Below are 14659 nucleotides of genomic sequence, written 5' to 3' on the forward strand. Positions count from 1 at the left end.
TCTCTCCCCTTCTTTCTCCCCCTCACTGCTATCTCTCTCCCGTCTCTCTCCCCCATCTCTCCCCCTCTCCCTCGCTCCCTCTTTCTCTCTCCCCCTCACGCACTCTGCCCCTCTCCCACTTCCCAACCTGCTTCCTCTCAGGGCCTGCCTCTCTAACTCATACATAACCTGCCCTGCCCGGTTCTCCTGCCCTCAGACTCCCAGTCCTGTGGGCTGGTGGCGTGCCGTGCCGTACTAATCCCCTGTAGTTGCACCTGCCCATTCCTGTGCGTCATTCAATCATGCTCCCCTTTTGACCTTGTCATGACCTCAGGAAGCACCGTTTTCTTAAGGCTAAAAGTGGTTGGTGCAGTGCAGTCAATCATAGACCCTCTGGCCCAACTCGTCGATGCCAACCAAGATGCCAGTCTACACACCCCACCCGTTTATGTTTGGCCCCTATCCCTCTAAACCTTTCCTATGTCCAAATGTCTTTCAAACCTTGCTAATGTAACCCACCTCTACCACTTCCTCTGGTAGCTCATTCCATATACCCACCACTCTGTGTGAAAAAGTTGCCCCTTAGGTCCCCTTTGAATCTTTCCTCTCTCACCTTAAATCTGTTCCCTCTAGTTTTAGACTCCCCAGCTCTGGGAATTAGACTATGTCTATCCACCCTATCTATGCCCCTGATAAATGTATAATTCTTTATAATGACCTCCAGGTTCAGGAACAGCTTCTTCCCAACAAGCTATTGAACACTGCAAACACAAACTAAAGCAAGCACTATAAATGGTCTTGGTTGCACAAGGGAATTAGGGCTTTTGTTTTGTTTTGCACTAATCTTGGAGTTTTTTTAATTGATTGATCTTTTATTTTGTTTGTTTTGTTACGTCATGTATGTGTTTACAGACCTGTTGTGCATGTGACAATTAAACACTCATGACTCATGACTCTTCAAGGTGATCCCTCAGCCTCCTTTGGTTGAGGGAAAATAATTCCAGCCTGTTCAGTCTCTTTTTATAAGTTAAACACTTCAGGCCTTCCCAGCATGCCCATTAATCTTTTCTGCACCCTCTCCAGCTGAATCTCACCCCTCATACGTTGTGGTGACTGGAACTGCACACAAAATCCCAAGTCTGGCATGTTTAGTTTAGTTTGTTATTGTCACCCGTACTGAGGTACAGTGAAAAGCTTTGGTTTGCATGTTAACCAGTCAGCGAAAAGACTGTACATGAATACAATCAAGTCAGATAAAGGATAACTGGTACAACATTTAGGCAAGGCAAGGCAAGGCAACTTTATTTATATAGCACATTTCATACACGAGGCAGACTCAAAGTGCTTCACATAAAAACATGTCATACAATAAATGAAATAATAAAATGAAATAAAATAGAAGAACTAAAAGAAAAGAAAAACAAAATTAAAATTGCATTATAAAAAGTGCAAAAGTTAAAAGTGCAATGTAGTTAAGATTTAGCTGAAAGCTAAAGTAAACATAAAAGTTTTCAGTCTTGTTTTAAAAGTGGTCAAAGTTGAGGCAAGTCTTAAATCTTCAGGAAGTTTATTCCAGCTATTTGTTGCATAGTAACTAAATCCTGCTTTCCCATGTTTTGTATTTACTCTGGGAATCACTAGCAGATTGGTTTCAGAAGATCTTAGCGGTCTAGAAGGCTTATATAGTGGAAGCATGTCAGTGATATACTTTGGCCCTAAACCATGTAGTGATTTATAGGTGAGCAGCAGGATTTTAAAATCAATTCTCTGACATACAGGGAGCCAATGTAAGGATTTAAGAATTGGTGTAATATGCTCAAATTTTTTGGTCTTTGTTAGAACTCTAGCAACAGCGTTCTGAACAAGCTGTAGCTGCCTGACAGTTTTTTTTGGAAGACCTGCAAGGAGACCGTTGCAATAATCTAGCCTACTATTAATAAAGGCATGTACAAGTTTTTCTAAATCTTGAGCTGACATGAGTCCTCTTAATCTTGCTATGTTTTTGAGGTGATAGTAGGCCGATTTTGTTACTGATTTGATGTGACTGTCGAAATTTAAATCTGAATCCATAATGACCCCAAGATTTCTGGCTTTGTTTGAAGTTTTCAGGGACAGAGAGTGAAGGTGTTGGGTTACTTTAAGCCTTTCTTTTTTAGCACCAAAAACAATTATCTCCGTTTTGTCCTTATTTAGTTGGAGAAAATTTTGGCACATCCAGTCTTTGACTTGCTCAATGCACTGGCACAACAGATCTATGGGGCGATAATCATTTGGTGATAGCGCTACATAGATTTGAGTGTCATCGGCATAGCAGTGGTGGTCAATATTATTATATCGCATGATTTGCCCTAGTGGGAGCATGTAGATGTTGAATAAAGAGGGCCCTAAGATCGAACCTTGCGGTACTCCACACGTCACGTTGGTTGGTTCTGATACAAAGTCGCCAATGGAAACAAAATAGTTCCTATCTTGTAAATATGACCTGAACCAACTTAAGACTGTGCCTGAGAGCCCCACCCATTTTTCCAACCTGTCCAAAAGTATTGACTGATCAACAGTGTCGAATGCAGCACTGAGATCTAATAGCATTAATATTGAAACTTTGCCAGAGTCTGTGTTAAGACGGATGTCGTTTACAACTTTAATAAGAGCGGTCTCGGTGCTATGAAGAGGTCGAAATCCTGACTGGAAGTTGTCGTAGCAGCCAGTTGAAGCCAGGAATTGATTAAGTTGCTGGAGGACAACTTTCTCAATGATTTTACTTATGAAAGATAGGTTTGAAATTGGTCTATAGTTGTTAATAATAGAGGCATCTATGCTCCGCTTTTTTAAAAGAGGTTTAATAACTGCAGTTTTCAAGGCTTGGGAAATTGCCTGATTGAAGAGAGCTGTTAACTATTTGCAGTATGTCTATTGCTAGGCAGTCAAAAACATTCTTAAAGAAGTTGGTAGGTAAAGCATCAAGGCAGCAGGTGGATGGCCTTAGTTGTGTCACCGTTTCCACAAGAGTTTTAGAGTCTATGACATTAAAGCATGTCATCATTGCCACGTTACCTTTGCCTAAACAGGGTGGTGATCCAACATTTTTGTTTGAAGCGGTGATATTGATGGCACGTCTGATGCCTTCAATTTTATCTGTATAGAATAATGCAAACTCATTGCATTTCTGCGTGGAATGGAGTTCAGGTGGTAATTGTGTTGGGGGGTTGGTCAGTCTGTCAACAGTTGCAAATAGGGTTTTTAGTGCAAAGATATAACATTGAAGTCCAATTAAAGATAGTTTAAGGGTCTCCAATGAGGTAGTTGGGAGTTCAGGACTGCACTGAAGCTGATGAGAGGATGGTTCAGTTGGCTGGGAAGAAACTGTCCCTAAATCTGAAGGTGTGTGTTCTCACACGTGTACCTCTTGCCAGGTGGGAGAGGGAAGAAAGAGGGAGAGGCCGGAGAAATACTTTTCTGTCTTTTGTTTACAGGAACTAAGAACAGGGATATGGCACCATGATAGTTAGTCCAGCACTTGGGGTTCTTTTTTTTGTTGTAAACCAGCATCTGCAGTTCCTTGTTAGACAAAAATGCTGGAGAAACTCAACGGGTCAGGCAGCATCTATGGAGCGAAGGAATAAGTGACATTTCAGGTCGAGACCCTTCTTCAGACACCTTATTAGGTTGTTGAGTCTGAAGAAGGGCCTCGAACTGAAACGTCACCTATTCCTTCACTCCATAGATGCTGCCTCACCCGCTGAGTTTCTCCAGCATTTTGTCTACCTTCGATCTTTCCAGCATCTGCAGTTCTTTCCCTGCAGTTCCTTATGTCTCTTTAGTTTCTGCACCTTAGTTAAAGTTGGACTTTTTCCGACATGTGTTCAATAAGTTAGTGCACACTGCCTATCTGTTTTGTATAGTTTGTTTTAGTTTAGTGATACAGTGCAGAAGCAGGCCCTTCGACCCACCGAGTCAGGGACAAACAGCGATCCCTGCACACACTAACACTATCCTACACACACAAGGGACAATTTACAATCTTACCAAACAAATCAGCCTACAAACCTGTATATCTTTGGAGTGTGGGAGGAAATAATATCTGAATTGGGAAATTTCCAAAGCTAAGTCCTAAGGTGGTTGATCATGCTCCTGAGAGTATTGTTTGCTTTAACTCAATGTGCTCCTTTAACACATTTGGAGTGGAGTCCAGAGAATGAGACATTTGGACAGGTAGATACAAAGTGCTGTGGTAACTCAGCGGGTCAGGCAGCATGTCTGGAGAAATAGGATGGGTGACATTTTGGGTTGGGACTCTTCTTCAGAAAGGTACATGGATAGAAAAGATTTAGAGGGATCTGGACCAAATGCATGCAGGCGTGACTAGTGTAGATGCAGTATCTTAGTCGGCATGGGTGAGTTGGGCCAAAAGGCTCTATGATTCGAATAGTTAGAATAGAATTTTGCAACATAACTAACAATCCTGGATATTTTCATAAATATTCCCCAAAAATAACCATGCTGTTATTCAAAGTACAGTTTGCAAACAAATGTATTACCCTGGGCGAATTATATCAATGTTAAATCAAAGAAATGTATAAATACAGAATAAACCTCTAACCACACACATAGGCTCACTCACACCTTAATGGAACAATCTGTTTCCATGGATACCCATTGATAAATTAATACAAAAAGGATATTTGATGTTTTCTTTTCATTGATAATTTCAAGTAAGCTCTGTAGTCAAATGTCAGGTTCCATCTATTGTTATTGAGAGACAGAGATTAATGGTCACATGGAATTCATATTCATGTAGGGCGCTGCCGATAACTTGTTCCTTGATTAGTCTGGTGGCCTTGCCGAGGCAGCGTGAAGTGTACATGGTGGTGGGGTGGGGGGGTCATGGAAGCAAGGTTGGTTTGTCCGATCTTGGCTCAGTCGCCTGGGCCTTCCTGATCTCCCGGTTGCTAAACACTTAAACTCCCCTTCCCATTCCCATACTGACCTTTCTGCCCTGGGCCTCCTCCACTGTCAGAGTGAGCCCACAGGCAAATTGGAGGAACAACACCTCATATTTTGCTTGGGCAACTTACAACCCAGCTGTATGAATATTGATTTCTCCAATTACAAGTAACCCTTACTTCCCACCCTCTCTGTTCCTCCCCCACCCTAGTCGTCGTACTAGTTTCACTGTCATCCTGCTTTGATTCACTGTTGGTATCTCCTCGTTTATCTCCTTCTCCATAGCCAACAATGGACCATTGTGGGCTCCACCTTTCCTTGTTCATTGTTGCTGGCTTTGATTTGTTCTTTTCATACTTTGCATTCATTTGTCTTTGTAACTTTTCATACCTCCAGTGTCCTTCTCCACTGACTGTCAATCTGAAGAAGAGTCTCGACCCGAAACATCACCCAATCCTTTTCTCCAGAGATGCTGCCTGACCCGCTGAGTTACTCCAGCAATTTTGTGTCTATCTTTGGTGCAAATCAGCATCTGTAAATTGAGCTGCTTTGTCCCAAATTAAACGTCCATGACGGGATTCTCATCCCTTTACCATGAATCTCCTCTTCCCGGTTTCCCCTCTCCACACGTCCCGGATTACCCTTTCCACTCTTCAGACTCATCGGTCATAGCCAGGAATTCAAATCCTTCCAATGCCTCATATATCTCTTCACATCCTTGAGCATCTTTGCACTAAAAGCGATTAAGACTTTCATGGAGCTACGGCCTTGAATTTTCTTTTTAATGAAACAAATTAGTGTAGAAATCTTTTTCCTAGCTGTTTCCCTGTCACCATGGTTACAGCTGAGCAGTGCAAGAGAATGAAAGGACATTTAGTTTAGTTTCATTTATTAGTTTAGATATATTGGGCGGAAACAGGCCTTTTGGCCCACTGAGTCCGCGCCGACCAGTGATCCCCGTACACTAGCCCTATCCTGCACACAATGAACAATTTACGATTTTTTATCGAAGCAAATTAACCTCCAAACCTGTACGTCTTTGGAGTGTTGGAGGAAACTGCCTGTTTTGGCGCCATTTTCCAAATGCCCTCACCGTTCCAGTTGGTATGAGCGGTGCCCGATTCAGGCAAGCCCCAGGCTGCTGTGGGCCTCCAGCAATGGGTTGGGCACTTTTCGGCGCTGCCGATTCGGCGCCGCTGTTTCGGTGCCTCCGTTTATAATATCTGTACTCATCAGAACCATAACCCTAACCCTAACCCTAACCTCTGTAAATACATCCAGATAAATAAAAGTGTTCCATGCGTCACAATACTCCGGGATAGTGAATTCCAGAGATTCATCACCCTCTGCAAGAAGTTCCTATGCCAAGGATATTGCAAGTGAGATCAGCTTTATGTTAACAAGTTTGGAAATTGGTTTCCACTGGCCAACCGTTGCGGCACCCTAACCCTAACCCTAACCCATACCCTAACTTTAACTCTAACACCCCGAAACGGAGGCGCTGAAACGGCGGCACCGAATTGTACCATTCCGCCAGCAATCGCCTTATAATCACTGGAATCTAGAAGGATGAGAGGGCATCTTATAGAAATGTATACAATTCTTAAGGGATTGGACAGGCTAGATGCAGGAAAACTGTTTCCAATGTTGGGGGAGTCCAGAACCAGGGGTCACAGTTTAAGAATAAGGGGTAGGCCATTTAGGACTGAGATGAGGAAACACTTTTTCACCCAGAGAGTTGTGAATCTGTGGAATTCTCTGCCACAGAAAGCAGTGGAGGCCAATTCACTGGATGCATTCAAAATAGAGTTGTATATGGGCTAACAGAATTAAGGGATATGGGGAGAAGGCAGGAATTCTGGATGATCAGCCATGATCACATTGAATGGCTCGAAGGGCCGAATGGCCTACTCCTGCACCTGTTTTCTATGTTTCTATGCCCTCGTTGGTCAACCAGCAACTGACGCCCCTCTCCTCGCCCGCCCACCTTTGTTCCCGGGAAAGCCTCTCGCAGTCGTCCTCGAGGGCGCGGTAAGCCAGACTCGAGCTCCCTCTCCTCCACTGCTGACCCCTCTCCTCTCCCATCGTCATTGCCATTCCAGGCACTTACAACACTCTGTGCAATTTGTTTTTAACATGGAATAGAGGGATATGGATCACATGCAGGCAGACGAGATTGGTTTAATTCAACATCATGTTCAGCTTGTAAATTGTGGGCCGAAGGGTCTGTTCCTGTGCTGTGCTGTTCTATGTTCCATTAAGCTGATGGGATGATCATTCTAGTTTAGTTTAGATTAGCGACACAGAGTGGAAACAGGCCCTTTGACCCACCGGGTCCATGCTGACCGTCGATCACCCGGACTCAGTTTCTATGCTACACACGAGAGACAATTAACAGAAGCCAATTAACCTATAAGCCTGCACGTCTTTAGACTGTGGGAAGAAACCGGAGCACCCAGAGAAAACCCACGCGGTCACATGGAGAATGTAAAAGCTTCATACAGGCAGTAGCCATAGTTAGGATCGAAGCCGGGTTAAGTTTAGTTTATTGTCACGTGTACCGAAGCAGTGGAAAACTTTTTGTTGTTGAGTGTTATCCAGTCAGCGGTAAGTCTATTCATGATTACAATCAAGCTATCCACAGTGTATAGAGGCAGGATAACGGGAATAATGTTTAGTGCAAGATAAAGTCCAGTAAAGTCCTATTAAAGATAGTCCGAGGAACTTGCATAAAACCTCATAAATTTTGGAGCGAAATCTTTGAAATTTTTACAAAATTATTTAAGATAAAAATTGACCCTAACATTGAAATGATTATATTCGGATCAATGGAAGATGGGAATAAACTGAATACGTTTCAAAAATCTTTCCTTAATTGTGGTTTAATAACGGCAAAAAAACTTTGGCAAAATACATCCATACCAACTTTGAAAATGTGGATTTCAAATATGTCGGAAACCTCACATCTTGAAGAATTGCGACTCCTCCTAATAGACAAAGCAGACCAATTCTTAATGATTTGGTCTCCATTTATCGACTTCTTACAAGTATATGGTGCAACATATCCGTAGAAATTAACTGTTTCAGGATCGGGTGAAGGGTGGTCAAGAATAATAAATAGCTATTTCTTCTTCAGTCCCCTGTTTTCTATCTCTTTTTCTCTCTATTTTCTCTCTTTTCTTCTTTCCTTTACCTCACTGTTCGATCACGCACTTCTCTATTTTTCTACTATTCTCTTTCTTTTCTTCCATTTACTGCTAATAAAAAAAAAAAAGAAGTTGTACATAAAATGTAACACGTCAATATATATTATGTATCTACAAGGTACCACATTATTGTACTTACTTCTAATAAAATAAAAAAAATAAAAAAAGATATTCCGGGGAGTAGAGTTGGAGGGGATTATTAAAAGTGGAGCGATTCTAATGCGTGGTTGCAGATCGACTTCTGTGACTAGAACTCAAAGAGTCGCCGAGCTTGGGCACCATCTTGGGTCTTGATCTCTGGCACTGTAAGGCAGCAACTCTTCCGCTGCACCAGAAGCTCTCTCCAATGCCCCTTGATCTTTGACACACACAAGTCCAGCGGCATTTCATAAATTCATAAAGTTCTGGGAGCAGAATTAGGCCATTTGGTCCATCAAGTCTACTCCGCCATTCAATCATGGCTGATCTATCTTTCCCTCTCAACCTCATTCTTCTGCCATCTCTCTATAACCCTTACTAATCAAGAATCTGTCAATTTCCGCCTTACAAATACCCAAGAAATTCCTCCTCATCTCCTTTCTAAAGGCACATCCTTTTATTCTGAGGCTGTGCCCTCCGGTTCTAGACTCTCCCACTAGTGGAAACATCCTCTCCACACTCATTGTAACCAGGCCTTTCACTATTTGATAAGTAATTTGAGGCCATGATGAACTGGCCATTAATGCCCCGCTCGTTCTTCCAGGTGCTGAACCTCTTCCTGGCCTTGCTCCTAAGTTCTTTCAGCTCGGACAACCTGAGCTCTCCGGATGAGGACGGCGAGATGAACAACATCCAGTTGGCCGTTGCCAGGATACAACGAGGCATCAGGTTTGTCCAACGCGCCGTGGTGGAGTTCTTCCAGAACCAGTGCAAGGGCTCTGAGCCTCCCATGGAGGGGAAGACCGTGATGGAGCTCCCCGCCTACGTCTTCAACCACGGCGGCTCAGACAAGCGCAAGGACGGCGAGGGCAAGGACGGCAACGGGACGGCGGGCGGGCTGGGGAACAACGGCACGACGGTGGGCAAGCGGAGCGAGGGCTCGGTCTCCGAGTCCCTGCTGGGCGACGTGGTCCCCATTGCGGTGATCGAACCCGAGCTGGACACCTGTGAGGACGAGGAGCAGAGCACCTTCACCGAATTAGCTGTCGACGAGCAGGTAAGGACATGACCTGCTGGAGGGATAGACAGAAAGGGAAAGGAGGTGGGGTAGCGTTGCTGGTTAGAGAGCAGATTAACGCAATAGAAAGGAAGGACATTAGTTTGGAGGATGTGGAATCGATATGGGTAGAGCTGCGAAACACTAAGGGGCAGAAAACTCTAGTGGGAGTTGTGTACAGGCCACCTAACAGTAGTAGTGGAGTTGGGGATGGCATCAAACAGGAAATTAGAAATGCGTGCAACAAAGGTAAAACAGTTATAATGGGTGAATCAAATTGGCAAGGGTGCTGAAGAAGAGGATTTCTTGGAATGTATGCGGGATAGGTTTCTAAACCAACATGTAGAGGAACCAACGAGAGAGCAGGCTATTCTAGATTGGGTATTGAGTAATGAGGAAGGGTTAGTTAGCAGTCTTGTTGTGCGTGGCCGCTTGGGCAAGAGTGACCATAATATGGTTGAGTTCTCCATTAGGATGGAGAGTGACATTGTTAAGTCAGAAACAAGGGTCCTGAACTTAAAGAAAGGTAACTTTGAGGGTATGAGACGTGAATTGGCCAAGATAGACTGGCAATTGATTCTTAATGGGTTGACGGTGGATATGCAATGGAAGGCATTTAAAGACTGCATGGATGAACTACAACAATTGTTCATCCCAGTTTGGCAAAAAAATAAATCAGGGAAGGTAGTGCATCCGTGGATAACAAGGGAAATCAGGGATAGTATCAAAACAAAAGATGAAGCGTACAAATTAGCCAGAAAAAGTAGCCTACCAGAGGACTGGGAGAAATTCAGTCCAGCAGAGGAGGACAAAGGGCTTAATTAGGAAAGGGCAAATAGATTATGAAAGAAAACTGGCAGGGAACATAAAAACTGACTGCAAAAGCTTTTATAGATATGTGAAGAGAAAAAGATTAGTTAAAACAAATGTAGGTCCCTTGCAGTCAGAAACAGGTGAATTGATCATGGGGAACAAGGACATGGCAGACCAATTGAATAACTACTTTGGTTCTGTCTTCACTAAGGAAGACATAAATAATCTGCCGGAAATAGCAGGGGACCGTGGGTCAAATGAGATGGAGGAACTGAGTGAAATCCAGGTTAGCCGGGAAGTGGTGTTGGGTAAATTGAATGGATTAAAGGCCGATAAATCCCCAGGGCCAGATAGGCTGCATCCCAGAGTACTTAAGGAAGTAGCCCCAGAAATAATGGATGCATTAGTGATAATTTTTCAAAACTCTTTAGATTCTGGAGTAGTTCCTGAGGATTGGATGGTAGCTAATGTAACCCCACTTTTTAAAAAGGGAGGGAGAGAGAAAACAGGGAATTACAGACCAGTTAGTCTAATGACGGTAGTGGGGAAACTGCTAGAATCAGTTATTAAAGATGGGATAGCAGCACATTTGGAAAGTGGTGAAATCATTGGACAAAGTCAGCATGGATTTATGAAAGGTAAATCATGTCTGACGAATCTTATAGATTTTTTCGAGGATGTAACTAGTAGAGTGGATAAGGGAGAACCAGTGGATGTGTTATATCTGGACTTTCAGAAGGCTTTCGACAAGGTCCAACATAAGAGATTAGTATACAAACTTAAAGCACACGGTATTGGGGGTTCAGCATTGATGTGGATAGAGAACTGGCTGGCAGACAGGAAGCAAAGAGTAGGAGTAAACGGGTCCTTTTCACAATGGCAGGCAGTGACTAGTGGGGTACCGCAAGGCTCAGTGCAGCGACCCCAGCTATTTACGATATATATTAATGATTTGGACGAGAGAATTGAATGCAACATCTCAAAGTTTGCGGATGACATGAAGCTGGGGGGCAGTGTTAGCTGTGAGGAGGATGCTAGGAGGCTGCAAGGTGACTTGGATAGGTTGGGTGAGTGGGCAAATGCATGGCAGATGCAGTATAATGTGGATAAATGTGAGGTTATCCACTTTGGTGGCAAAAACAGGAAAGTAGACTATTATCTGAATGGTGGCCGATTAGGAAAGGGGGAGATGCAACGAGACCTGGGTGTAATGGTACACCAGTCATTAAAAGTAGGCATGCAGGTGCAGCAGGCAGTGAAGAAGGCGAATGGTATGTTAGCATTCATAGCAAAAGGATTTGAGTATAGGAACAGGGATGTTCTACTGCAGTTGTACAGGGTCTTGGTGAGACCACACCTGGAGTATTGCGTACAGTTTTGGTCTCCTAATCTGAGGAAAGACATTCTTGCCATAGAGGGAGTACAGAGAAGGTTCACCAGACTGATTCCTGGGATGTCAGGACTTTCATATGAAGAAAGACTGGATAGACTCGGTTTGTACTCGCTGGAAATTAAAAGATTGAGGGGGGATCTTATAGAATCTTACAAAATTTTTAAGGGGTTGGACAGGCTAGATGCAGGAAGATTGTTTCCGATGTTGGGGAAGTCCAGAACAAGGGGTCACAGTTTAAGGATAAGGGGGAAATCTTTTAGGACCGAGATGAGGAAAACATTTTTCACACAGAGAGTGGTGAATCTCTGGAATTTTCTGCCGCAGAAGGTAGTTGAGGCCAGTTCGTTGGCTATATTTAAGAGGGAGTTAGATGTGGCCCTTGTGGCTAAAGGGATCAGGGAGTATGGAGAGAAGGCAGGTACAGGATACTGAGTTGGATGATCAGCCATGATCATATTGAATGGCGGTGCAGGCTCGAAGGGCCGAATGGCCTACTCCTGCACCTATTTTCTATGTTTCTATGTTTCTATGTTTCTATGACCATCCCCCAGTGGGACCTCTTCCAACCTTCCCTTGGGAGGGTGACGATACCGTGTGTCGTAGAGTCATACAGCACGATAACGGGCCCTTCAGCCCATCTCATACATGACAACCCACTTGCCCGTGTTTGGCACGTACCCATCCAAACTGTGCCTGTCCACCACGGTCATTCCTTCTTTTCCCTGGTCCCATCCTGCAGAAGGTACAGAAACATGAAAGCGGCATCTTCCCCCTGTGATGAGGCTAATGAACAGTCCTTCCATAAGCTAGGGTACTGTCTGATTCACCTCTACCTTACTGCGGACATTGGACTATGTCCATGGAACTGATGCGCTACAATGCTGAGAAGTATATTCCGCACTCTGTATCTCCCCCTTTGCTCTATCTATTGTACTTGACTTAATTGTATAGTATATCTGATCCATTTTATTAGCATGCGAAACAAAGCTTTGCACTGCACCTTGATGCACATGACAATAATAGATCTAAACCTACACCTATCCCTGTACCTGTCCAAATATATTTTTTAATTTGTTGTGTACCTGCTTCAACTACTTCCTCTGGCAGCACGTTCCATATAACCAGCAACCTCTGAGCAAAAAAAGGTTGCCTCTCAGGTTCGGATTTCTCACCTTAAACGGGCGGCACAGTAGCGCAGCGGTAGAGCTGCTGCCTTACAGCGCCAGAGACCCAGATTCGATCCTGACTGCAGGTAGCATCTGAATGGGGTTTAGACATTCTTCCCGTGACCATGTGGGTTTTCCCCCGGTGCACTGGTTTCCTATCACACTCCAAAGGCGTACAGGTTTGTAGGTTAAATGGCTTTGGTAGAGATTGTAAATTGTCCATAGTGTGTAGGATAGTGCTCGTGTGTGGGGTGATTGCTTGTCGGCGCAGACTCAGTGGTCGAAGGCCCTGTTTCCACACTGTATCACTAAACCAAATCTAAACCTATGCCCCCTGGTTCTTGACTCCCCTGTTCTGGGTAAGATTGTGTGTACTCACCCTATGTATTCTCCTCATGGGATGGGGGCAGGACATTTACTCCTCCACACTTTTCTTCATTCATAGAGTGATGTGGATGCTGCAGGCAATACATCAACTTTCTGAAGTGCGGTCCCGACCCGAATCATTATCTATTCAATCCCGCTACAGATGCTACCTGATCCGCTGAGTTACTTCAGCACTTTGTGTTTTTGTCAAGATACCATCATCTACAGTATCCAGCATTTTAGAGATACAGTGCGGAAACAGACCCGTTTGAGTCCAGGCCGACTGGCAATCGCCCCGTACACTCGCACTACCTATCCTCTGGGGACAATTTACAATGTTTCCCGAGGTCAATTAACCTACAAACATGCATGTCTTTGGAGTGTGGGAGGAAACTGGAACACCCGGAGAAAACCCACATGGTCACAGGGAGAACGTATAAACTCCGTTCAGGCAGCACCCGAGGTCAGGATCAAACCCGGGGCTCGGGCGCTGTAAGGCAGCAATTCTACCACTGCGCCACCGTGCCGCCCACATCTCTATCAATACGTATTATGTCCCTAATTCCCCCTAGACTAAAGAGACACTTTTTGGCCACCTGACTGGCCAGATCTTGGACCATGTATAACCCCAACTGCGTGAAGATGGAAGTATTCACTCCGTGGTTAACGATCTGAATGGATTTTTACAAGAATCCAGTGGTTTCATAGTCACTGTTTCTACAGCTTGAATTTTTAAGTCCAGGCTTATTTAGCTGCTTGAACCTGACTTCTTCTCTTGGCCTAGTGAGATTGGCTCAGGCCTGTATAGTGGTATGAAACGCCTATATGTCTAATTCATGCCATTAATCTGGGAATGTTATGCCGAGGCTTTATAAGGCGAATATTGTGAGCAGCTTTGGGCCCCATATCTGAGGAAGGAAGTGCTTGCATTGGAGAAGGTCCAGAGGAGGTTTACAAGAATGATCCTGGGGATGATTTGGTTAATGTTTGAGGAACATTTGACGGCTCTGGGTCTGTACTCATTTGAGTTTAGAAGGATGAGGGGGGGATCTCATTGTAACCGACTGAATAATGAAAGGCCTATATAGAGTGTTTGTGGAGAGGATGTTTCCAGTAGTGTGGGAGAGTCCAGAACCAGAGGGCACAGTCTCCGATTAAAACGATGTACCTTTGAAATGGAGATGAGGAAGAATATCTTCAGTCAGAGGGTGGTGAATCTGTGAAATTCATTGCCACAGATGGTGGTGGAGGCCAAGTCATTGGGATTTTTAAAGCAGAGATTGAGAGGATCTTGATTGGTGAGGGTGTCAAAGGTTACGGGGAGAAGGCAGGAGAATGGGGTTGAGAGGGAGAAATAGATTAGCCACGATTGAATGGTGGAGCAGACCTGCTGGGCCAAATGGGCAAAATTACTCCTATGTCTCATGGTCTTTATTGTCTAGAATTGGAGTAGAGCACGAGTGAAGAATGTTTCATTGTCATATGTACTGATGACGGAGCAATGACATTGTTACTTGCAGCAGCATAGCAAGCCTGTACACAAAATACACATCGACAACATGTAAAAATCAAAAACAATTCAATAAATCTTCTTCTT

General features: G+C 44.1%; 1 protein-coding gene across 4 annotated transcripts in view; it reads left to right on the forward strand.

Annotated features, from left to right (window-relative positions):
• The window catches only part of LOC116987597 (sodium channel protein type 4 subunit alpha-like), a 368780-nt gene that overhangs the window by 268036 nt on the left and 86085 nt on the right, over nucleotides 1–14659 (forward strand). For all 4 annotated transcript variants that reach the window (XM_033043769.1, XM_033043777.1, XM_033043758.1 and 1 more), the window contains one exon: nucleotides 8872–9324. In XM_033043769.1, the coding sequence (XP_032899660.1) occupies nucleotides 8872–9324 (453 nt within the window). The remainder of the gene's footprint in view (nucleotides 1–8871; nucleotides 9325–14659) is intronic.

The sequence above is a fragment of the Amblyraja radiata genome, chromosome 2 (assembly GCF_010909765.2).
Source record: "Amblyraja radiata isolate CabotCenter1 chromosome 2, sAmbRad1.1.pri, whole genome shotgun sequence".
Classification (NCBI taxonomy): Eukaryota; Metazoa; Chordata; class Chondrichthyes; order Rajiformes; family Rajidae; genus Amblyraja; species Amblyraja radiata.